At 42.2% G+C, this 25,393-nt stretch overlaps 1 protein-coding gene across 4 annotated transcripts in view; it reads right to left on the bottom strand.

Annotated features, from left to right (window-relative positions):
- MROH8 (maestro heat like repeat family member 8) overlaps positions 1–25,393 on the bottom strand; it is a 60,273-nt gene that overhangs the window by 21,579 nt on the left and 13,301 nt on the right. For all 4 annotated transcript variants that reach the window (XM_025263488.3, XM_025263490.3, XM_025263491.3 and 1 more), the window contains exons 5-12: positions 19,097–19,176; positions 18,181–18,325; positions 17,258–17,353; positions 13,231–13,335; positions 8,199–8,334; positions 6,203–6,321; positions 3,399–3,551; positions 1,567–1,727 (exon numbers count right to left, since the gene is read on the bottom strand). In XM_025263488.3, the coding sequence (XP_025119273.2) occupies positions 1,567–1,727; positions 3,399–3,551; positions 6,203–6,321; positions 8,199–8,334; positions 13,231–13,335; positions 17,258–17,353; positions 18,181–18,325; positions 19,097–19,176 (995 nt within the window). The remainder of the gene's footprint in view (positions 1–1,566; positions 1,728–3,398; positions 3,552–6,202; positions 6,322–8,198; positions 8,335–13,230; positions 13,336–17,257; positions 17,354–18,180; positions 18,326–19,096; positions 19,177–25,393) is intronic.

Here is a 25,393-nt window from a genome sequence, read left to right as displayed (position 1 = left end):
CATCAAAAGTTTATACATAATAAATGCTGGAGAGGGTGTAGAGAAAAGTGAACCCTCCTTCACTGTTGGTGGGAATGTAAACTGGTGCAGTCACTATGGAAAACAGTATGGAAGTTCTTTAAAAAACTACAAATAGAGTTGCCATATGATCCAGCAATTTTACTCCTGAGTGTATATCTGAAAAAGATAAAAACTCTAATTCAGAAACATATGCATACCAATGTTTATAGTGGCACTATTTAGCCAAGACATGGAAGCAACTTAAGTGTCTATCAACAAATGAACTGATAAAGATGTGGTATATATACACAATGGAATATTAGTCAGCCATAAAATGAATAAAATATTGCCATTTGCAGCAACATGGATGGACCTAGAAATTATCATATCATGCATATTAAGCCAGACAAAGACAAACATTATATAGTATCACTTACATACAGACTCTAAAAAAATGATACAAATGATCTTTTTAATAAAATAGAAACAGACTCACAGACATAGAAAACAACTTATGGTTACCAAAGGGAAAAGTGGGGGGTGAGGGATAAATTAGGAGTTTGGAATTAACAGTTACACACCACCATATATAAAATAGTTAAACAACAAGGGCTGACTGTATAGCACAAGGAACTGTTAATATATTCAATATCTTGTAATAACCTATAATGGAAAAGAATCTGAAAAGAATCTAGAAAAAATGTGAATACAAATACTGAATCACTTTGCTGTATACCTGAAACTAACATAATACTGTAAATCAAATATACTTCAATATTAAAAAAGCTAAGAAATCTTTCTTTCAAAATAGTAATTACCCAGAATCACAGTATATAAAGCAGATAAATAGAAGGGCTCCTGTAGTTAAAGTGGGATGGGGCCTGGATGCCTCATTGCCTTCCCCATAAAGCATTTCCTGGAACTTCCAGGGTGCCTTGCCTCCAACTCAAAACCACTAGTCATAAAAAAGCTTCTTCTTTGTTCCTCTCTGTGATTCTATTCTTATTTATGTTTATATTTATACTTTATTTTTTACATATATATTCATTTTTTGGCTAAATTTTTCTCAAATGTATTGCAGATATCATGACATTCACCCCTAAATCTCCCTTAAATTATCTGTCTCTTAAGAATAAGGAAATTTTCTACATATTATTATTTCACAACTAAGATTACATTAATTTAGTAATTAGTATATATATTTAAATCTCTTGAAAATTTTCTTTTATAGCTTTTGCTTTTCTTTCAGAATCCAATCAAAGTCATTTATTGCATTTGGTTATGTCACTTTAGTGTCTTTTTATCTAGAACAGTGCCTTCGGCACAATTATTTTCTTTCATGATAATTTTTTTGAAGAGTTCAGTCCAACTATCTTGTAAAATGTTCTTCATTCTGGATTGTTTCCTTATTTTAGGCATTATGTTCTGATTTACCCTGCAGACATCTGTCTATATCATATCTCAACAAGAACATCCTTAGATTTTTGAGGGCAACCCTGCTCCACAGTACTCAGAGGTGTAGCACACACCCCTACTTAATCCAGAGGCTGTACCAGATTCCATTACCTGTTATATGGTACTGGGTGACACAGAAGGTGGTCGATCACTGTATCTGTGTACTTTGGCCTGGACATAAGCAAACTCACAATATTTGTGATTTGTTGGCGAACATTAGGCTGGCTGCTTGTGGAGAGCAGGGCACAGATAACACCCATAATTTCTGGCACCTGAAGAAGGAAAAGAACTCGCTTAAGACCTTACTGCTGTGGGACATTGATAGTTACTGAGGATACTGTAGTTATTTTGAAGAGCTCCCGGGGGTGACTTTTAATACCGAATGTTTATTATTTTTCAAAAAGTTTATTATTATCAAAACCACTTAAAGTATACCTGTATGAATGTATATGCACATAAAAAGATTTGGAAAAACATATATCCAAACATATTAATGTGTCTTTGAGTGATGGGATATTTACATTTTTGCTTATATATTTTTTCTAATTTTTCCTTAAAGATTATGTATTGGTTTTATAATAAGACAAACTAATAAAAGCTGGAAGGAGGCTGGTTTTTCCCCACTCTGGCTCTGAGAATGGCAGGGGAGTCATGGCTGCCTTCCTCCTGCAGAATTTTATCATATTCAGGTAAAGTAAACAAGAGCCACTGGGCTTGATCCATTTCTCTGCTTGGACTGCTCTTCCTGCTCCTAGACTTGTGGCTCAAGGTCTCTGTGAAAATGTCAGCTTTTCAAAAGGCAGTCCTTAGTAGCCTTATATAAAATAGCCGTTCTTACCACCAGCTGACAGAAACAGTCTGAGGATGGGCATGTGATGGCATTCTGGCCAATGAACATGGAGGAAAACCAGCTGGGGGCTTCTGGGAAAGATTTTTCTCTCTGATTAAAGGCAGGCAACCTCTCTCTTCTTTGCTGGGTAGTCTTATCTGCTTAGAGAGTTGGAAATTGTGGTGGCTGTCTTACTTATGAATATATGAAGAGATTAAGTGGGAATGATGGAAAACCCCTGGCTCTCTTATAAAGCTGTTGAGCTGCTGGACCCATCCTAGAAAATATACCTTACTTCCAGACTTCTTAATATATGAGGTGATAAACCCTTTGTATAAGCTTTTCACAAATATTTTTTTTTACAGCTGAAAGCACCCAAAAGATACAAATGCCCATTTCACCATCTTCCAAAATAGTACTGATCTTTTTGTATCTTTGCTATTTTAATAGATTAAAAAATGGGTTTTCATCATTTAAAAATTATTTTTATTTTTATCAAAGTGCAACATGCACACAATTTTAAAAGTCCAGTGGTTTTCAAGGCTCTCTCCGGCCTATTCCCCAGGTCCATACTCCAGAGACAACTACTTTCATCCATTTTCTCTCTTCCAGTTATGTCCTTCCACATTTATAGATGATATAACCATATTGTTATCTCTTCATGTATCAATTTCATTAAAATAAATTCTCTTGATTTTAAATTTACTAAGTTAGCCTCCCTCTAGGATCACTGATGGCTTGATTTTTTAAATTTTGGTACTTTTAACTAACCCGAATGAGGATCTAAACTGGAGTTAGCATTCTCATGTATGTTAATTATATTTTCCAAAAAGAAATTACAATCTTTTGGAAAATAGGGGCCATACCTCAGACAAAAAAAACAAAACTAAACCTGCCATCCCTAGCTGCATACACAGTGACTGTATACGCTTGTTGAATGCATGATTTTTTGGCATTAACGAAATAGACTAAGGCTTTGACCATGGTCCCTTCAGTGGTTGTTCTCAGTTGTATTCTGCTGAATAGGAACAGCAGGAGAGACCTTAGCCTCTGCAGGTGGGGACAGGTCTCTGCCTGCATTTTAAACTCGGGAAATGTCCCCTGAGTGGTTTACCTTCTCAAACCGGGACTGTGCATTCTTCACCAATGCTTTCAGCAATTCCCCCGCTGACCGCTGCGTGTGGGGATGTTTCAGGTTTTTCAGGCCATCCAGTGTAGCCATTACAAACTGGTAGAGCTCGTTGGAATTGAGAAAAACTTCAAAGACCTGAGATGATTTAGGGAAAATGAACTTTCAAGATGGATGGTTTAACAGGAAGAGTCCTGAACAAGGAACAAATTCTAAGTCAACAATCAGAGAAGCATACAAAGATGTTCAGGGCTCTTTAGTTCTATACTGTTTACAGAAGTGAAAAATTGGAAGCAAACCAGTGTCCCAAGAGACTGTGCATGGTTTCTTACAACTCTGACTCTTAGAAAGAAGCTTGTACTGACTTCCCTGACAGCCGGGTGGTTAGGACTCTGTGCTTCCAGTGCAGGGAGCACGTGTTTGATTCCTGGTTGAGGAACCAAGATCCTGCAAGCTGTGGATCATGGCCAAAGATAAAAAAGCTTGATTACTGAGATTCTCAGAAAGAGTGACACATGATACTTTTATAGAAATAAGAATTAAGGAAAGGCCCTAATGCTCTATGGCTGACAGGGACACAAGCTTAGTTAAAATAATTTGGAGATGATTTATTAAAATAATGTGTCATTCTGCTTCTCACTGTACTTTCAGTTCAGTTCAGTTGCTGAGTTGTGTCCAGCTCTTTGTGATCCCATGTAGCACGCCAGGCTTCCCTGTCCATCACCGGCTCCCAGATCTTAATTCACTCAAACTCATGTCCATCGAGTCAGCGGCACCATCCAACCATCTCATCCTCTGTCGTCCCCTTCTCCTCCTGCCTTCAATCTTTCCCAGCATCAGGGTCTTTTCCAGTGAGTCAGTTCTTCAAGTCAGGTGGCCAAAGTATTGGAGTTTCACCTTTAGCATCAGTCCTTCCAATGAATATTCAGGACTGATTCCCTTTAGGATGAACTGGTTGGATCTCCTTGCAGTCCAAGGGACTCTCAAGAGTCTTCTCCAACACCATAGTTCAAAACCATCAATTCTTTGGTGCTCAGCTTTCTTTATAGTCCAACTCTCATATCCATACATGACCACTGGAAAAACCATAGCTTTGACTAGACGGATTTTGTTGGCAAAGTAATGTCTCTTGCTTTTTAATATGCTGTCTAGGTTGGTCATAGCTTTTCTTCCAAGGAGCAAGCTTCTTTTAGTTTCATGGCTGCAGTCACCATCTGCAGTGATTTTGGAGCCCCCCAAAATAAAATCTGTCACTGTTTCCATTGTTTCCCCATCTATTTCCCATGAGTGATGGGACCAGATGCTGTGATCTTAGTTTTCTGAATGTTGAGTTTTAAGCCAACTTTTTCATTCTCCTCTTTCACTTTCATCAAGAGGCTCTTTAGTTCTTCTTCACTTTCTGCCATAAGGGTGGTGTCATCTACACATTATTGATATTTCTCCCGGAAATCTTGATTCTAGTTTGTGCTTCATCTAGCCAGGCATTTCACATGATGTACTCTGCATATAAGTTAAATAAGTAGGGTGACAATATGCAGCCTTGACATACTCCTTTCCCCATTTGTAACCAGTCTGTTGTTCCATGTCCAGTTCTAACTGTTGCTTCTTGACCTGCATAAAGATTTCTCAAGAGGCAGGTCAAGTGGTCTGGTATTTCCATCTCTTTAAGAATTTTCCACAGTTTGTACGTGACAGTGAATAAAGTCCTCCACATAATTATAATAGGTATAATCTACTAGGCACTTATCAAGTGATTGGCACTAAGCAAAGCATTTTCTGTACTGTATCTCATTTGACTCTCATAACAACTGACTTATCCTAATTTTTACAGATCCTCACATACAGATGAGGAAATTGATGTAAAGACAATTTACCTGATACCTCAGACCAAACATGAATAAGATCTGTAGGCTTTTTTTCTGTGTATCACCTATTGTTGCTTAGTCTCTCAGTTGTATCTGACTCTTTTGTGACCCCATGGTCTGTAGCCCACCACGCTCCTCTGTCCATGGTATTTCCCAGGCGAGAATACTGGAGTGGGTTGCCATTTCCTCTGCAGGGGATATTCCCAACCCAGGTCTCCTGCATTGGCAGGTGGGCTCTTTACCACCGAGCCATCAGGGAAGACCCTGATACCTAGAAGATGTTTAGTATTTGTGGAGTATTGGATAATTACATTAACAAAGAAGTGTATGGCTTTTTAATAGTTGTATTTGGATCAATTACACCAATTTTTTTAAAATTAGAGTTTTCTTTTAAGTCTTTATTGAACTTGTTACAATATTGCTTCTGTTTTATGTTTTGGTTTTTTGGCCATAAGGCATAGGGGACCTTACCTCCCCAACCAGGGATCAAATCTGCATTCCTTGCATTGGAAGGTGGTCTTAACCCTTGGACCACCAGGGAAGTCCCTCAAATTCACCCTCTTGAGGTCTCTTTTTGTGACAAGGATTTACATTTGCAAGGGTTTGGGTGGGGTTAGGAGAGCAAACAGGCACAGAGCTGGTCTGAAAAAATGTCCACACGGTGATACTGGCCTCACTGACGGTCTGATCTAAATCCCTTAACCTCACAGGGCAAAGTGTGTAACAGTTATGGCCATTACCTCATCTCCAAACTATATTCTCTGGGCAATCTTGTATGTTTAGTTTTATAAGAAATTAACAGACCTTTTCCCAAAGTGATTTTATCATTTCACATTCCCATGAATAAATGTATGAGACTTCTGGTTGTTTCCCATCCTCTCCAACATTTCAAGCTGTCTTTAAAATTTTAGTCATTCTGATTACCTGGGCAATTCTGAAGGGACAACTATAGAACTGTTTAACATTGTAGAGTTCTAGGAGTTCTCGACATTTTTTCACTGCTCTTTTCAAGCGTTGGCGATTTTTCTTGTCGTAAGTGATACCTGAGAAAATAATGTAACATATTAATACTTTCTGACTTATTTCCTTTTTCTTGATTTTGCAAGTCTGGTTGATCTTCAGGTTGAAGTAGATCCCCAGTCTTATTTTTGTCTATTTCACTTGAGTAAAAATGCTCATTTTTACTTTTTACATCCCCTCCCAAAAAAATGGGGGAAGGAATGTATGTTAATCTGATTTGCTTCTCTTCTGTGGAAGAGCAATATATAAAAAGAGCTGAAAGAAAAAAGAAGAGCTCTTTGTAAGAGCTTTTGAGTGATTTGGGAATACAAACAAGGCAAGTTAAACCATTTATTTCCCCATTGGTGAGGACTTTTGAGGAGTCTTCCTTCCTATGAAGCTTAGGTCCCGACAAAAATTTACACAGTTTTGTACTGAGTTTGATAGTTTTGCAATCAGAACTGTCTATGTGTCTAGTTTTGCTGATACTGAGTCTGCCAAGATGCCCTAACAGTGTTTTGTTTTCCTCCTGTTTTATTGTGGCTCATCTTCACTGGAAATTTATCTCTAGGAAGTATCTGAGCCCATGGTTGATCTCTAGGAAGTATCTGAGCCCATGGTTGATCTATAGGAAGTATCTGAGCCCATGGTTGAGGATACTGTTTCTCCAACTATAAGCTCTTTGCGGGATGGGACCTTGCCTGTCTTACTCACCAATGCATCCCTTGAACAAGAAGTGCTTCATAAATATTTGCTGAATGAACAACCAGCTGTGTTCCCGTGGCTGTATGTCTCAGCAGACAAAGCTCATACTCAGAGCTGCCCAGAAATGAGACTGCTGCTTTGGGAAGTAGAGCACTATGCTGTCCTTGGTATAAGCAAGCCCAGGCTGGGCAACTGCTGGGTAGGGATAGAATGGACTCAGACTCAACACTGGGGAAGTCTGGGTTAGATATCTTCTGAAGTTTCTTCCATCTGTGGGGATCGGTGATTCACTCCTTGACCACCATGGCCCTTTCTTTGTTATTCAAACTCCCCACGTTCACACCTGCTGAGTGTCCTTGCTCACGCTGTTCCTTCTGCCTAATATACTCTTCTTATCACTTCACCTGACTAAATGTTATTTTTTAGGTTATCTTCAGACAGGCCATTTCTGAACCCCACAACTAGATTTGATCCTTACTCATTGGCCTCTGTAATTTCCCTTTATAGCAGTCAAGTGTTTATAAGAACAGTTATTTGTTGACCCTCTGATTCTCTGATGCCCCCACTAGATCATGTGTTACATCTAAGGATTGTGTGTGTGTGCGCGCTTAGTGTATCTGACTCTTTGCAACCCCACAGACTGTAGCCCACCAGGCTCCTCTGTCCATGGCATTTTCTGGGCAAAAATACTGGAGTGGGTTGCCATTTCCTTCTCCAAGGGATCTTCCCAACCCGGAGATCAAACCCATGTCTCTTGCATCTCCTACATTGGCAGGCAGATTCTTTACCACTGCGTCCCCTGTGAAGCCCACATAAGGATCGGACCACATATTTTCTGGTTACTGTTAGATCTGAGTAAGGACTTAGTAAACGTTTCTGGGATAAACACATAAAGGCAGGCCCAAGGGATGGCAAGAACTTCTTCTACTTGCAACTAAACTAACTACTCCAGCTTGTCCACAGGGCCACATGTTTTCTGCTCCAACTCCATGGGCATGCATATGGCTGACGCTGATGGGTCTGATCCAGTGTAATCCTTCTAATTATTAAGTCAGTGTGGCTCTATCTTTGCCTAGGGACGGGGTACCGTTCTCTCTATGAACCAGGGTAAAAGTCTTTCTAGAATGTGGGCAGTGAGTGCCCAAGGAGGCCTGGCGCTTTTTGTGCTATGCTGGAGAACTGACTCAGGGCCTCACCGCCTCCAGCAGTGCCTTACACTTCAGCCTCAGCGTGATGTGCAGCAGGTAGTGCATGCCCTCCGCAGCCTCCTCGGCCACCTCTTTCAGCGGGTCCCCACACAGCAGAGCCATCAGAGCCACCAGGTGTCCAAGTCTTTGGAATCGCACTGGAAGCTGATTAGGAAGCAAAAGAAAAATACCGTTAGACTGCATGTGCATTTGATGCCTCAGATTTCAACTGTAGAAGTAATTCTGGAACCTCCTGCTCGAGAGAAGGGCCAGTGTTCTACCCAGCCCTTGGATCTTCTGGGTTAACATTTAACATGTGTAGATACAATATATCCAGCAGATGCTATTACATAGGATAAATTCTAATTTAAGTAAGCAACCTGAAAAATGCTTTGTGTATAAAGATGTTCATTCTAGCACTGTTTTTACTACTTTTTTCTTTTTAAATATTTATTTATTTTTGGCTGCATTAGGTCTTAGTTGTGGCACGTGGGATCTTTTGTTGTGGCGTACAGGCTTCTCTCTAGTTGTGGCTTTCCGGGTCAGTAGTTGTGGCTTACAGGCTTAGTTGCCCTGGGACATGTGGTATCACAGTTCCCCAGCTGGGGATGGAATCAGTGTCCCCTGCACTGGAAGGTGGGCTCAATCACTGGACCACCGAGAAGTCCCTCTAGCATGGTTTTTAAAGACCACATATTCAAAATAATTGCCAATAGCAATAAGAACTATACTGTTCATGGGGTTCTCAAGACAAGAATGCTGAAGTGGTTTGTCATTCCCTTCTCCAGTGGACGACATTTTGTCAGAGGGAACGCACTGGTCACAGCAAACACCCTCTTCCAACAACACAAGAGACGACTCCACACATGGACATCACCAGATGGTGAACATTGAAATCCGATTGATTGTATTCTTTGCAGCCAAAGATGGAGAAGCTCTATATAGTCAGTAAAAACAAGATGGGGAGCTGACTGTCACCCAGATCAGGAACTCCTTTTTGCCAAATTCAGACTTAAATTGAGGAAAGTAGGTAAAATGACTAGGCCATCAGGTATGACCTAAATCAAATCCCTTACAATTATACAGTGGAAGTGACAAATAGATTCAAGGGATTAGATCTGATAGAGTGCATGAAGAAATATGGATGGAGATGTATAACATTGTACAGGAGGCGGTGATCAAAACCACCCCCAAGAAAAAGAAAAGCAAAAAGGCAAAATGGTTGTCTGAAGAGGCCTTACAAATAACTGTGAAAAGGCAAAGGAAAAAAGGAAAGATATACTCATCTGAATTCAGAGTTCCAAAGAATAGCAAGGAGAGATAAGAAAGCCTTCCTCAGTGATCAATGCAAAGAAATAGAGGAAAACAATAATTTTCTCTTCAAGAAAATTAGAGATACCAAGGGAACATTTCATGCAAAGATGGGCACAATAAAGGACAGAAACGCTATGGACCTAACAGAAGCAGAAGATATTAAGAAGAGGTGGCAAGAATACACAGAAGAACTGTACAAAAAAGATCTTCATGATCCAGATAATCACGATGGTGTGATCACTCACCTAGTGCCAGACATCCTGGAATGTGAAGTCAAGTGAGCCTTAGGAAGCATCACTACGAACAAAGCTAGTAGAGGTGATGGAATTCCAGTTGAGTTATTTCAAATCCTAAAAGATGGTGCTGTGAAAGTGCTGCACTCAATATACCAGCAAATATGGAAAACTCAGCAGTGGCCACAGGACTGGAAGAGGTCAGTTTTCATTCCAATCCCAAAGAAAGGCAATGCCAAAGAATGCTCAAACTACCATACATTTACACTCATCTCACATGCTGGCAAAGAGTAATGCTCAAAAGTCTCCAAGCCAGGCTTCAACAGTATGTGAACTTAGAAATTCCAGATGTTCAAGCTGGATTTAGAAAAGGCAGAGGAACCAGAGATCAAATTGCCAACATCCACTGGATCATCGAAAAAACAAAAGAGTTCCAGAAAAACATCTACTTCTACTTTATTGACTATGCCAAAGCCTTTGACTGTGTGGATCACAACAAACTGGAAAATTCTTCAAGAGATGGGAATACCAGACCACCTGACCTGCCTCTTGAGAAATCTGTATGGAGGTCAGGAAGCAACAGTTAGAACTGGACACAGAACAACAGACCGGTTCCAAATAGGGAAAGGAGTACGTCAACGCTGTATATTGTCACTCTGCTTATTTAAGTTATGATGCAGAATACATCATGTGAAATGCTTGGCTGGATGAAGCACAAGCTTGAATCAAGATTGCCGGCAGAAATATCAATAATCTCAAATATGCAGATGACACCACCCTTATGGCAGAAAGCAAAGAGGAACTAAAGAGCCTCTTGATGAAAGTGAAAGAAGAGAGTAAAAAAGCTGGCTTGAAACTTAACATTCAAAAAACAAAAATCATGGCATCTGGTGCCATCACTTCATGGCAAATAGATGGGGAAACAATGGAAACAGTGATAGGCTTTACTTTCTTCGGCTCCCAAATCACTGCAGATGGTGATTGCAGCCATGAAATTAAAAGATGCTTGCTCCTTGGAAGAAAAGTTATGACCAACCTAGACAGCATATTAAAAAGCAGAGACATTACTTTGCCAACAAAGGTCCATGTAGTCAAAGCTATGGTTTTTCCTGTGGTCATGTACGGCTGTAAGAGTTGGACCATAAAGAAGGCTGCACACTGAAAGATTGATGCTTTTGAACTGTGGTGTTGGAGAAGACTCTTGAGAGTCCCCTGGACTGCAAGGAGATCCAACCAGTCCATTCTGAAGGAGATCAGTCCTGAATAGTCATCGGAAGGACTGATGCTGAAGCTGAAACTCCAATACTTTGGCTACCTGATATGAAGAGCTGACTTATTACAAAAGACTCTGATGCTAGGAAATAATGAAGGCAGAAGAAGAAGGGGATGACAGAGGACAAGATGGTTGGATGGCATCACCTACTCATTGGACATGAGTTTGATCAAGCTCTGGGAGAGGGGGAAGCACAGGGAAGCCTGGCATGCTGTAGTTCATGGGGTTACAAAGAGTCAGACACAACCGAGTGACTGAACAACAAGAACTATGAATACAACCATTAGGAAACAAGTATCCCAAGAATTTATAATAAATTGGGAATAAATTAGCCTCGGTGGTTCAAATGGTAAAGAATCTTCCTGCAATGAAGATTCAATCCCTGGGTTCAATCCTTGGATCAGGCAGATCCTCTGGAGAAGGAAACGGCACCCCTCTCTAGCACTCTTGCTTGGAGAATTCCATGGACAGAGAAGTGTGGCAGTCTGCACTCCATGGGATAACAGTCAGACACAACTGAGTGACTAACTTTCACTCTTCCCTTTTTTCAGGAATATGTGCTAGTTTGCTAAGTGAAAAAGTCAGATACAAAGTTGAGATATACCAACTGACAATATGTAAAATTTTTATTTATAGATATTTTACCATATTATGGAAAAAAAGTCAAGTAGCTGGTCAAAACCTACCAGAAAAAGAAATATAATTTAAAATAAATAGTGAAGCAAGTGGGACGAATTAAAAAAAAATGAAGGCAGAAAAGATAAGTTAAGGGTTTTGTTAGCATGCAGAATGCAGGATCATCTTTTAGTCAAACTAGGCCACAGAGCTGCTTCAGACTTTCTCAGGGTTCACGCAGAAAAACCTAATAGGATTCACACTGTCCATGAAGGCAGAAGCAAATAGCCATACAGAGGCAGCACGACTGTTCCTAGGATTGAGGCAGAAAGAAATTTCCACTGTGGCTTTTCAGAAAAATAGATTGAGATAGTGGAAACAACAGCTTCTACAACCTATGTACACTAAACAGAGAATCACATATGCGAACTGTGTAAGATCTTTCATTCTCTGATAATATGTTCATTCATTCAGTCAACAAACACTGAGTATCCATTATGTGCCAGGTACTGGTTATGACCCTAGCACTTATGGATAAGGCACTGGGGCTGGCACTGTGGACACAAACAGTGAACCTTCCTCAGAAAAATCCAGAAGACTGCACCACACAAAATTCTGCATAGAACTTTCCTGATGTTCACAGACCCCTCGGGCACCTAAGTTGAGCACCCTTACGTTGGCAATTCTTGCCAGGAAGAAAATGCTGAGGAGGTTCTGCCGAGCCTAGAGGGAGATTATGCATAGGAAGAAGTCATTTGAAACTCTTGTCTTTAGTCTGCAGCCAAAATTAGAGTTTGAGGAAGAAGCATGCCTGTGGTCAGACAATAGGGTAGCCAGTGAGCACAGAATAATAAGGTGGTCAGTGAGCCAGAAGTCATGTGCTCTCATCGACCAAACAGAGAACCAGGGAAGTTCCATCGTTTGAGGGGCTGAGCTTCAGTAAGGAGGTGGCAAGTTTGGATGTGTTTTCAAAGGGAGAAATGAGAAACGTAGTGGCATGCTGTCCTTTTGACTGTTAGAATATTCACATCAATGGTAAGTTCTCTGAGGAATTCTCATAAAGACCTACTATTCCGACTCTCCCCCAGCTTCTCTTCCAATTCCTGGGCCTTACTATGCAGATTGGAGAAATGGTGGATGGAGAACAGAAGAGACTCCAGTGTGGAGAAGATCTACTGAGGAAAGAAGAAAGAGATTTTGTAGATGACAAAAAGGAACAGATCAGGAAAGAGGATCTGAGTTTGGGGAATTCTTTTTAGGAATTATGGGAGAGAATTCAGAACAACTGGAAAGTGAGAATGCAAAAGGGAAAAGAGAGGAGGTACTGTAGAACCATTTTCTCTGAGATGCTGGGAGATCTTTAAATTGACTTACATACTTATATTTGCCTGCTACACTTTACTGCTTCAAAGTCTAGTGCATCCCCTTGGGTATGCAAGATTACTAAACACAGTACCTGGCCTCAAGCTGCTCACTTAGGGGAGAGGAGCAGATAAGTGAATAATGCCAAATGTTCTTACATGAGCATCAAGAAGGCACCAGTCTGGAGAGCCATAAACAGGAGGGGAACTGGGCAGTTCAAAGGATAGCTCTGGATCCTTCATCTTCAACTGGAGGTCAACTTACTTGCAGGCTGAGATGTTTGAATAAACACTTCAGAACTTGAGTCATGCTGGCTGTGGCCCGTTCCCGTTCATGGTCTTTGTCTGACTGTAACCAGGGATCCATGTGCTGTGAAAAATAAATGGTTAAGCAGCTTGATCTAGGAAAATAATCCAAAAGTCATGAGCTCATATTTTACTAACATTGTTTAATTTCTCTAATAGGTACTCAAAGACTTTCTGATAGAACTGGTTTTCTATTATAATCCTAGAAATCTCAGTACTTAAGATATTTATGCATAACAGGAAGCATTCAATTTGCTTTTACAGACTATAAATGGAAAACTTGAAACCAACTTTTTACATTTAAAAAAGTGGTTTATCAGGAAGATCTGTGATAACACCATATTCTTTTAGAAGAAGTGTGGAGGGAAAAGTCCCACATGTAACTCTGTGCACGCACGCTCAGTCGCTAAGTCATGTCCAACTCCGTGCGACTGCATGGACTGTGGCCTGCCAGACTCCTCAGGTCCTGGAATTTTCCAGACAAGAATACTGGAGTGGATTGCCATTTCCTGCTCTATGAGATTGTCCCAATCCACGAACTGAACCCTCATCTCCTGTCTCTCTTGCACCGGCCTACCACTGTGCCTTCTGGGAAGTCTGCCACATGTCACTACCACGTCTGAAAACATTTTCTTAAATGACAAGCCAGTTCTGGTTGCATATGAAAGTAGTGGGATGACAAACCACCACAAAGACCTAGGGAGTCAGGTGGTCCAGCTTCTACTGGTGCTTATATTCTAGACTTGATTTTCTCTTCATCCAACTTTCCTCAATTATTTAATCCCTACTTCTGAATGCTTTTAGCCTTATGAAATCTATTTAAGAAAGAAAGAAAATCAATGATGTGCTATTAAGGAGCTTTGAGGATGGGAAATTGCATCTGCCTGAATCACCAACCTAGAGCCAGACATCCTGGAATGCGAAGTCAAGTGGGTCTTAGGAAGCATCACTATGAACAAAGCTGGTGGAGGTGAAGGAATTCCAGTAGAGCTACTTCAAATCCTAAAAGATGATGCTGTGAAAGTGCTGCACTCAATATGCCAGCAAATTTGGAAAACTCAGCAGTGGCCACAGGACTGAAAAGGTCAGTTTTCTTTCCAATCCCAAAGAAAGGCAATGCCAATGAATGCTCAAACTACTTACTGAACAATTGCACTCATTTCACATGCTACTAAAGTAATGCTCAAAATTCTCCAAGCCAGGGTTCAACAGTACATGAACTGTGAACTTCCAGATGTTCAAGCTGTTTTAGAAAAGGCAGAGGAACCAAAGATCAAATTGCCAACATTCGCTGGATCATGGAAAAAGCAAGAGAGTTCCAGAAAAACATCTCCTTCTGTTTTACTGACTATGCCAAAGCCTTTGACTGTGTGGATCACAAGAAACTGGAAAATTCTTCAAGAGATGGGAATACCAGACCACCTGACCTGCCTCTTGAGAACTCTGTATGGAGGTCAGGAAGCAACAGTTAGAACTGGACATGGAACAACAGACCGGTTCCAAATAGGGAAAGGAGTACGTCAAGGCTGTATATTGTCACCCTGCTTATTTAATTTATATGCAGAGTACATCATGAGAAACACTGGGCTGGATGAAGCACAAGCTGGAATAAAGATTGCCAGCAGAAATATCAATAGCCTCAGATATGCAGATGACACCACCCTTCTGGCAGAAAGTGAAGAAGAACTAAAGAAACTCTTGATGAAAGTGAAAGAAGAGAGTGAAAAAGCTGGCTTAAAACTCAACATTCAGAAAACTAAGATCATGGCATCTGGTCCCATCACTTCATGGCAAATAGATAGGGAAACAGTGACAGACCTTATTTTTTGAGCTCCAAAATCACTGAAGATGGTGACTGCAGGCATGAAATTAGAAGATGCTTGTTCCTTGGAAGAAAATTTATGACCAACCTAGATAGCATATTCAAAAGCAGAGACATTACTTTGCCAACAAAGGTCCGTCTAGTCAAAGCTATGGTTTTTCCAGTGGTCACGTATGGATGTGAGAGTTGAACTATAAAGAAGGCTGAACACTGAAGAATTGATGCTTTTGAACTGTAGTGTTGGAGAAGACTCTTGAGAGTCCCTTGGACTGCAAGGAGATCCAACCAGTCCTTCCTAAAGGAGATCAGTCCTGGGTATCCATTGGAAGGACTGATGCTAAAGGTGAAACTCCAATACTTTGGCCACCTGACTTGAAGAACTGACTCATTGAAAAGACCCTGATGCTGGGAACGATTGAAGGCAGGAGGAGAAGGGGATGACAGAAGATGAGATGGTTGGATGGTATTGCTGACTCAATGGACATGAGTTTGAGTGAACTCCAGGAATTGGCGATGGACAGGGAGGCCTGGTGTGCTTCAGTCCATGGGGTCGCAAAGAGTCGGACACGACTGAGCAACTGAACTGGGAACTGAACTGAGAATGGGAAATTGTATCTGCCTGAAACAGTCAGGGAAGGATTCATAGAGGAGGAACTTCACAGAAAGGGTGGCATTTCAGGTAGAAGAAATGGCTTGAATTAAGCTAGGAAGGCAGGAAGGTACAAGGCACAACCAGATAAATTAGAGAAACCCAACGTGGCTGGAGTGTTGATGTATAAATAGAAGGAGGATGAGAAATAACGTCTGGCTTCCCAGGTGGCTCAGTGCTAAAGAACCCGCCTGCCAATGCTGGAGACATAGGAGACTGGGTCAAGCCCTGGGTTGGGAAGATCCCCTGGAGGAGTAGATGGCAACTCACTCCAGTATTCTTCCTGGAAAAATCCCATGGACAGATGAACCTGGCAGGCTACGGTCCATAGAGTCACAAAGAGTTGGACGCAACTGAGCACAAGCATGAAAAATAATGTTAAGGTCTGTTGTGGCAAAGATTAGTATCTATTTGCATAAAGGTGCAAATGATTAATAATAGTTTAAAGGGTTATCCCTTTCTAGAATAGCTGCATCTTAAAAAGAAGAAAGAGAGTAAGACGCTTGAACTGCAGTGAATGCAGTCCAATGAGTAACACTCTATTGGTGGAATGGCAGCTACTGGAACGGGTACAGGTGATGGCAGGTGGCTATGAATAACCTTGCCTGGTAGGCAGCTGCCTATTTACTTCTTCACGAGGCTGACTCTGTTCTCTTGATCACTGATTGAAGCCCTTCTATAGTAATGAGCAAAAATAATTTAAGGAATAATTACAGCAAGCATTTAAACCATTTTTGAAGGCCATTTATTCAATACTCATAGTACTTATTATCTCCATTTAAAGGTGAGAAGACAGACCTCCTTGGTAGTCCAGTGGTTAAGAACCCGCCTGCCAACACAGGGGACACAGGTTTGATCCCGGAAGATCTGACATGCCTTGAGGCAACTAGGCCCGTGTGCCACAACTATTGAGTCCATGTACCTAGAGCCTGTGCTTCGCAACGAGAGAAGCCACCTCAATGAGCAGCCCATGCACCGCAGAGCAGACCCACTCACCACAACTGGAAGAAGCCTGTGCTTTCGAAGAACAAAGACCCAGTGCAGCCATAAATACATAGATAAGTATTTTAAAAAGGTGAAGACTGCAAGATTAAATTCCTTGCTGAATGTATTTAACCAATGAATGGCAGAGAGTCAGAATTTGAACCCAAGTCTGACTCAACACGCAGAGCTGATACTCACCTATTACATTAAGTGAAAGTGTTAGTTCCTCAGTTGCGTCTGACTATTTTCGACCCCATGGACTGTAGCCCACCAGACTCTTCTGTCCATGGAATTTTCCAGGTAAGAATACTGGAGTGGGTTGCCATTTTCTACTCCAGGGGATCTTCCTGACCTAGAGATCAAACCTGTGTCTCTTGAATTGCAGGCAGATTCTTTACCGTCTGAGCCACCAGGGAAGCCCATACTCGCCTATTATGTTGCCTCCTAAAACTTAACCTTTCCAAATTTTTTTCTTCCACTTTCACCAGTTAATAGGAATAGTTACCCATTCTCTCCTGATATCTTGTTTACCTTAAAAATGATGTCAAGATTTTCCAAATGTTGGTCTTTTATCACCAAACTCTGGAGCATCTCAACGAACGCCTGGAATGTCTGCCTGTAGAGATACTGCAAAGGCACAGGGTTAGTGAGGACCCCGTGGGAAGCTCTCCCACACTGCACACTTTAAGGCTCTCCTGGTTATCTTAGAGCTTACTCAAAGGTAAAGGACCTTTGCGTAAAACACTCGCAGGCAGTATGTGACTTGAGGTGAAACAATACATCTTCATTTCAAATGGACATCTCAGCCTTACCAGGAACCCAGTTAACTGATTCTCACTACATGTGAGAACTACTTACAGGTTATCAACATACTTTTAAAGCTTGACTTGTGAGCCTTTCTGATACCTCAAAACCCAGAGAACAAAGTCCCCTTTGGCAACTGCTTCACCTTCCAGTTCACCAGCTGCAGAAGGAAATCCAGCCTTGGCCCTTCCCTTCCTCTTTTCTCTGCCTGAAAGCTTTTCTTACAGAGATGTTGACATGCCCTCTCTGCAACTGTCACCTCATCAGGAAGCCTCTCTCTGGCACCTGATGCATAGGGCTGGCCAACAAGTTCATTTGGTTTTCCCATAAGATGTTATTGAAAAACTAGGCATATGAACGTTCCCGTCTTATTGTAAAGCCAGGTGCAGGAAAAGAAGGAATGAAGGGAAGAAAACAAAATACAGTGGGATTAAAAAAAAAAAAAACTATTTAACAACCTATTTTATTCGTCTCCTGCACTGGCAAGCAGATTCTTTGCCAACTGCGCCACCTGGCTGCGCCACCCATTTTATTCACCAGACTTTGCTTAAATAGTTTTTGGTGAGTTCCAAAAAATCGAATGTACTTTCAAAAAGCCAAGATCAGCTGACCCTGTGGCTGGCAAGTTACTCTGGCAAGGTGTGAGTTACCTCTGAATTGCAGGATCCACCTGGCATGATTTCCTGCGGAGGGATAAGGGTCTTGATAGAGGGCAGAGCAATTACACTTTTGGTGACAAGACTGAACAGGTCAGCTCGATCTTCAGAACCAAACAGCAAGTAGACATCTTGGCAACTAAAAAAAAGACAGTTTGGGAATAACTAGCTGGGAAGAATCTGATTTGATGTTGATAAGCAGGAATCCAAGTGACCCCAAAGAGAAGGAGAAACTGCTTGGTATATCATTCTAATGGAGGAGACCAATGGCACGCTTGTCAGTCTGTCTGGACAAACCTCGCAAAGGTTAAGAGGAGGAGTTTCAGGCTCAGAGCCTCCAACCTGGTCCCTTCCTTTCCCTCCCCAACCCACAAGAGTGACTCCTCAGGCTTTCCTCCAGTTCAACCACAGAAGGACGCCAGCCAGCTACAGTCTGATACAGCAAACCACAGTTTTCCAAAGTGTGTTGTGCTGAATGCTTGTTAGTTTTTGGTTTTGAGTTTGGGGACTGGTGGGCAGACCCAAGTTTAAAAACCTTTTAACTACAGGACTTCTTGGGACCTTTAATCAGTTAATGTGCCGTACTAACCTCTAAGAGAGGTAAATAGCAGACAGCCCTTCCAAATTTCTCAGGCCATGGACTTCTGCTGTCATGAAGCATATATGGGAATACCTTTATACTGAATATACTCTGGACACAACTGAGCTCCACAGAGGTTCTAGTAGGTCTTTGAGATACAGATGGGAGCACACACGAAAGCCAACTTCTTACACAGAAACATGGATCTGACTTCCCCTTCACTTTCTAAATAGTTTTCAGGAGTTAAAAATAGGAAGCACGTCCGTTGGCTCTGGCACTGGCCCTGAATGAGGAAGCAAGATGCACGCACAGGGGGCGTGCGGGCCTCACCTGAAGTCAGTGATGGTGATAAAGACCTCCTGGAGCACAGGGCTGAAGAGAGACTGCAGGGGCTCCTCCTCCACCAGTGTCTGCAGTGAGAGGGAAAGAACTTTAGAGAGTCGAGAATGGGCAGAGCCATTAGGCCAGATGGCAGGAGACGTGGACGGCCTGGAATAACCACGGCAGGTCCTCTGGCGGGCCTGCTCCTGGGTTCCACCGGGCTGGCAGCAGGACTGTGGCCAGGCTAGGAGTCTAGTCTCTGAGGCCTGGCTCTGCCTCTTACTAGCTGTTTGAGTGGATACCTGCCTGTACCTCAGTTTCCTTATCTGTAAAACAAGGTAACAGTACTATTTACCTTCATAAGTTGGTTGTGAGAATTAAATGAGCTAATTCATAATACTCAGTGCGTGTGTGCTCAGTCGCTTCAGTCGTGTCCAACTCTTTGCAACCGTACGGACTGTAGCCCATCAGGGATCTCTGTCCATGGGATTTTCCAGGCAAGAATACTGGAGTGGTTTGCCATGCCCTCCTCCAGGGGATCTTCCCAACCCTGCGATCCAACCCACATCTCCTGCGTTGCAGGTGGATTCTTTACCCACTGAGCCAACTGGGAAGCCCATAATACTCAGTAGCCCTCAGTAACTGTGCGGAGAAGGCAATGGCAACCCACTCCAGAACTCTTGCCTGGAAAATCCCACGGACAGAGGAGCCTGGTAGGCTGCAGTCCTTGGGTTCCTAAGAGTCGGACATGACTGAGCGACTTCACTTTCACTTTTCACTTTCATGCATTGGAGAAGGAAATGGCAACCCACTCCAGTGTTCTTGCCTGGAGAATCCCAGGGACGGGGGAGCCTGGTGGGCTGCTGTCTATGGGGTCGCACAGAGTTGGACATGACTGAAGCGACTTAGCAGCAGCAGCAACAGTAACTGTGAGATAGTGTCTGGTTAGTCATTATTTTCATGACTAGTGATTATTTCCCAGAGAAGGCAATGGCACCCCACTCCAGTAATCTTGCCTGGAAAATCCCATGGACAGTGGAGCCTGGAAGGCTGCAGTCCATGGGGTAGCTGAGGATCGGACATGACTGAGCGACTTCACTTTCACTTTTCACTTGCATGCACTGGAGAAGGAAATGGCAACCCACTCCAGTGTTCTTGCCTGGAGAATCCCAGGGACGGGGGAGTCTGGTAGGTTGCCGTCTATGGGGTCGCACAGAGTCGGACACAACTGAAGCGACTTAGCAGCAGCAGCAGCAGCAGTGATTATTTCCAGTTTAGGCTTCCTAACTCTTCTTGCTACTAAACCAGCCATCTCTACTCTAGTGCCTAATCTTATTCTAAGTTGCTTGTTCTGGAAAACAAATAACTTCACGGATTCCAAATTGGCAGAGGGAAAGCAGCTTTGCACTACTGAATAAACCTGCAGAGTGGTAGGAAAAAAGAGGCTCTGGAGCTGGATACACCTGGGTTTGAGCACTGGTTCTGACTCTCTCGCTCTCTGTGACCCTGTGTGTCATATTGAACTTTCCTGTGCCTGAGTTTTCTTATCTGGATGGAGAAGATGAGCTCTATCTCAGGGAGTTGAGCTGAAGAGCAGATGTGAACGGTTGTAGGGGCCTCCTTATGGGACCGTCTACCCAGCCTCTCTGGCAACTGCCTTCGGCCATCAACAGTGGGTGCTCCACAGCCACGTTTCTTTAATATTCATGTATTCGGCTGTGCCAGGTCTTAGCTGCCTCAAGCATGATTTTCCATCTTCATTGTGTCACGCAAGATCTTTACTTGCAGCAAGCAGGATCCTTAGTTGCGACATGTGGGATCTAGTTCCCTGACCAGGGATCGAACTGTGTCCCTTGCATTGGGAGCGCGGAGTCTTAGCCTCTGGACCACGAGGGAAGTCCGCACACAGCCATGTTTCTGCTAAGTCATTTTGTTCCATTAACCACAACTCGTCTGTCTAGGAGTACACACCACAAGGTCAACTCACTAGATTCTCTCTCTTAGGAATGCTGAACTGAGACAAGGAGCCTCAATCTCTGTCTGGCTGGTCTATGAAAAGGAGAAAACTTAAAATTTTGGAGCACTGCCCTATGGGTGGGGTAACCAAAAGAGCAAATTTTGGCAGGACAGAGGTGGGAGTGGGGAAAGGAAAGGGAAGGAGGAGGGAGAGGGAGGGAGATGGAAATGCACACAAAGGAGGAAAGAGGTGGAATGTTCTCACTGGGCATGAGGAAATTATTTTTTTTGTGTGTGTGGTTTCATTTCCTTTCTGGAGCAAGATGCTCTTCCTATTACAGGATTCTAGGGAGCATGCAGTGATCCTAAGAATAGATCTTCCCTTTTAGGTTTCTCTTGCCTGCCACCCAAAAGATCTCATTTAGAACTTAGGACGGTGCCCAGGAGGCAGTGCTCAACAAACATGCCTGGGCTCTCTTTTGTGCCCTTCTCTGAGTTATCTCTTTCTCTTTTCTTATCTCACTTTCCAACTCTGGTCAGATCTTGCAGATGGACTACTTGTTCTTTCTGATTTCCTCACGTAGCTTTCTTACTTATTTGTATGGTTCACAGTCTGGAAGGAACAAAGCATCAGACTTGGCCTTCAGGCTGACAGTCGGCCTCTACTCACTCTGATCTACGTCTCTCAAGAGCATCATCACTAAGGTCACAGGGACAACCTGGCATTTAGGTGTTAAAAGGTGAGCTCATCATTCTCCCATGCAAAGGACAGCACTTCTCTGCCTCCAATTACTGAGGACGACATCCTTTCCCAGGCTCATAAGAGATACAATTTGTGGTTTCTCTCCTCTATTTACTTCCCATGTCCAATCTGTCACAGTGATAGCCCCTTCCTGCTTTGCACAGATTCTGACTCCCCTTCCCTGTACCCATATTCCTACATATTCCTGTAGCCACTCCCACGTGGATGAAGGCAATGCTTTTTAGCTAAAACTCCAGGCCTGCAGTTCTGATTTCAATCTACCTGACCACTTCTGTCAGAATAATCTTTAAAAAAAAATTTTTTTATTGGAGAATAGTTGATTTATAGTGTTGTGTTAGTTTCAGGTGTACAGCAAAGTGAATCAGTTATACACACACACACACACACACACACACACACACACATATATCTCCACTCCTTTTCCCATAAAGGTCATTACAGAGTATTGAGTAGAATTCCCTCAGTAGGTTCTTAATAGTTATCTATTTTATATAGTGTATATATGTCAACCCCAATTTTCCAATTTATCCCTCTTCCCTTTTACCCTCTGATACCATAAGTTTGTTTTCTGTATCTGCGATTCTACTTCTGTTTTTTAAATAAGTTAATCTGTATTCTTTTATAGATTCCACATATAAGTGATATTGTATCTTTTGTCTTTCTCTAACTTACTTCACCCAGTATGTCTTTTCTTTTTTTAAATCAGTAAGGTATGAATGGCTTATTATATATTCACAATTATGCTAACCACTACGTAGAATCAGAAGCTGAGAGGCTTTTTGATTGTAAAGTATTTGTGTAGCAGGGACCTCCCAGGGTGACTATCCAAATCATAGCACTCACCCTTTCTCTGGGAGCTGCCTCTAATACACAGGGAGGGAGGGATGCCCAGAAGTCATGGCATAATGATACCATGCTGCCCCCTGACACGCCTGATTGATGCAGGAGTGGAGAAGAGACCCAGCCTGGGCCAAGCAGACTCTCTCCCCCAGAATGTGGAATTAAGGGCTGACAGACACGGACAGATTGGGAGCTGCGAGAGGTTAGGGTCATAGTGATGGCAGAGAAGTCCCTGCCTTTGAGACTCCTGGAGGTGTCCTGGAATGGGCTCTTTTGGAGGCTTGATAGGTAAACATCGTCCTTAGGCCCTAAGCGAGATATTCCGGCGTCCTTTTTTGGTTTTAATTCTATATGTAATTATTTGGCTGTGCCAGGTCTTTGTTGTGGCATGAGAACTCTTAGTTGTGGCATGTGGGATCCAGTTCCCTGACCAGGTTGAACCTGGGCTCCTTGCATTGGGAAGGGGAGGCCACTGGACCACCAGGAAAGTCCCCATCCCTTTGTTTTTAACGTAAGTGAGCCAGAGTTGATCTTCATTGCTTGCCTCGAGAAGAATCTTAACCAATCTTAACAAAATGAGACATTTGTTTCAAAGGTCTTAATGAAAGCCATACAGATATTACTATCTCCATTTTCCAAGTGGAGCTAGAGGTTCAGAGAAGCAATGCAGCTTGTCTAAAATCACAAAGGTTTTGCTTGACAGAACTAGAACTAGAAACTATGTCCTTTAATTCCTAAAACAGGTCCCTTTCCTCTCCATCCTTCTGCTTCAGGGAGCTCAAACTCTCACTTGGACAACAGGACAGATTATTTTCTTATTAGTTCTGTCTTGTGAACTGCCTGTCCTCCATACTCCTTCAGCATGCATTATTCATGTCATAGAAGAGTCTTCCTAAAACACCATTCTCACCCATTTCTTACCTTGCTGCTCAAGTAACACAGTGCTTCTTCAATGTTGAGTATACCCTTTACCAGATGACATAGTAGTAGGGTTTTGTGGAGGACCTCAAGGCAGAATTAGGGTGGAGTCGAAAGCTGCCAGAGGAAAACTAAGAGGCATTACAGACAAGTCCAGCTACATTAAAATTCTGCAACAGGAGGACTTTTCTGGTTATCCACTGGTTAGGAATCCACCTTGCAATGCAGGGGACATGGGTGGGAGAACTAAGATCCCAAATGCCTATGAGGCAAGTTAGCCTGCATCCCAGAAGAAGAGAAACCCCCAGGGTTATGAATAATTCTGCCATAACTCAGGATTACTACTTTGCATAGCCAGATCCCAATTTACCCCTCAAAGCCCCTACTCACTGGTTCTTTCTTTCAACCCTATTTATCACTTCCTTTTAAGATTAGATCAGGAGATCTATCTGGATCAATTTCACTCAAATATTGTCATTACTTTATATCCCGATTGTCACTGTAGTTCTTCTCTTTCTATTAAAGTTCTCCACATATTGTTTACATCTTTTTTGATTTTGAAGTAACAGATATACAATAAACTGTACATATTTAAAGTGTATAGTTTAATGATTTTGAACATAGGTATGTATGCAGGGAATCATCACAATCAGGATATGGATCACTTCCAAAAGTTCTCTTGTGCTACCTTGTAAATTCTCCCTCCTGCCTGTCCCCACTCTACTCCCACCTCCAGGAAAGCACTGATGTGATATCACTATAGATAAGTCTTAATTTTCCAGAATGTCATGTAAATGGAATCACAGAGTATATTCTCTATCTGGTTTCCTTCACTTAGTATAATTATTTTGAGATTCATCCAAGTTGTACAATGTATTAACAGTTCATCCATTTTCATTGCTGAGTAGTATTTCATTTTATGGATATACCAAAACTGGTTGATCCACTCACCTGTTGATGGATCTTTGGGTTGTCTCCACTGTTTAGTTTCTACAAATAGAGCTGCTATAAAACACTGGCGTACAAGTCATTGTATGGACATATGCTTCATTTTACCTAGGAATGGAATTGCTGGGTCATATGGTAAGTATATATTTAACTTTTTAAGAAACTGCCAGTTTTCCAAAATGGCTGTGGGGTACATGGGAGTCTTAATTGTGCCACATCCTCCTCACTAACATTTGGTATCACCTTTCTTTTTATTTTAGCCAGTCTAGTTGGTATAAAGTTGCATATCATTGTGTTTTTTTAAAAATGTGTATTATTTTTTTATTTGGCTGTGCTGGGTCTCAGTTGCAGCATGTAGACTCTTGGTTGCAGCATGTGGGATCTAGTTCCCTGAACAGGGATTGAATCCAAGCACCCTACATTAGGAATGTGGCATCTTAGCCGCTGGACCTCCAGGGAAGTCCCTCTTGTGGTTGTAATTTGCTTTTTCCTAATCACAGTGATGGAGCATGTTTTCATGTGCTTATTTGTAAATCTTCTCTGGTGAAGTACTGTAACAGATTCTTTTCCCCCTTCTTTTCCATATTCTGCTCTCAGCTTCCTTTGCTCTTTTTATTTGGATACTGAAAAGCCATGCTTTGTCATGGATCAAGAGAAAGACTGGCAAATCCCATAAACTTCTTTCTTTAGAATGACCCTGGTTTTCTTCTCAGAGCTGCCTCTCCTCTTGGTTGTTGGAAGCAACACTCTTTTAGCTCCTGCACATGGTCTTGAACAATGATGTACTGACCCCTGGAGTTTTCTGGTGGACACTGACTCTCCTTAACTCTTCGAGGCTGAACCCCTTGCCATCCCAAACTTGGGTTGATGCCTGATGGTAG

The sequence above is a fragment of the Bubalus bubalis genome, chromosome 14 (assembly GCF_019923935.1).
Source record: "Bubalus bubalis isolate 160015118507 breed Murrah chromosome 14, NDDB_SH_1, whole genome shotgun sequence".
NCBI lineage: Eukaryota > Metazoa > Chordata > Mammalia > Artiodactyla > Bovidae > Bubalus > Bubalus bubalis.
The sequence above is the reverse complement of the archived record's forward strand: the minus strand, read 5'-3'. Positions and strand labels throughout refer to the sequence as shown.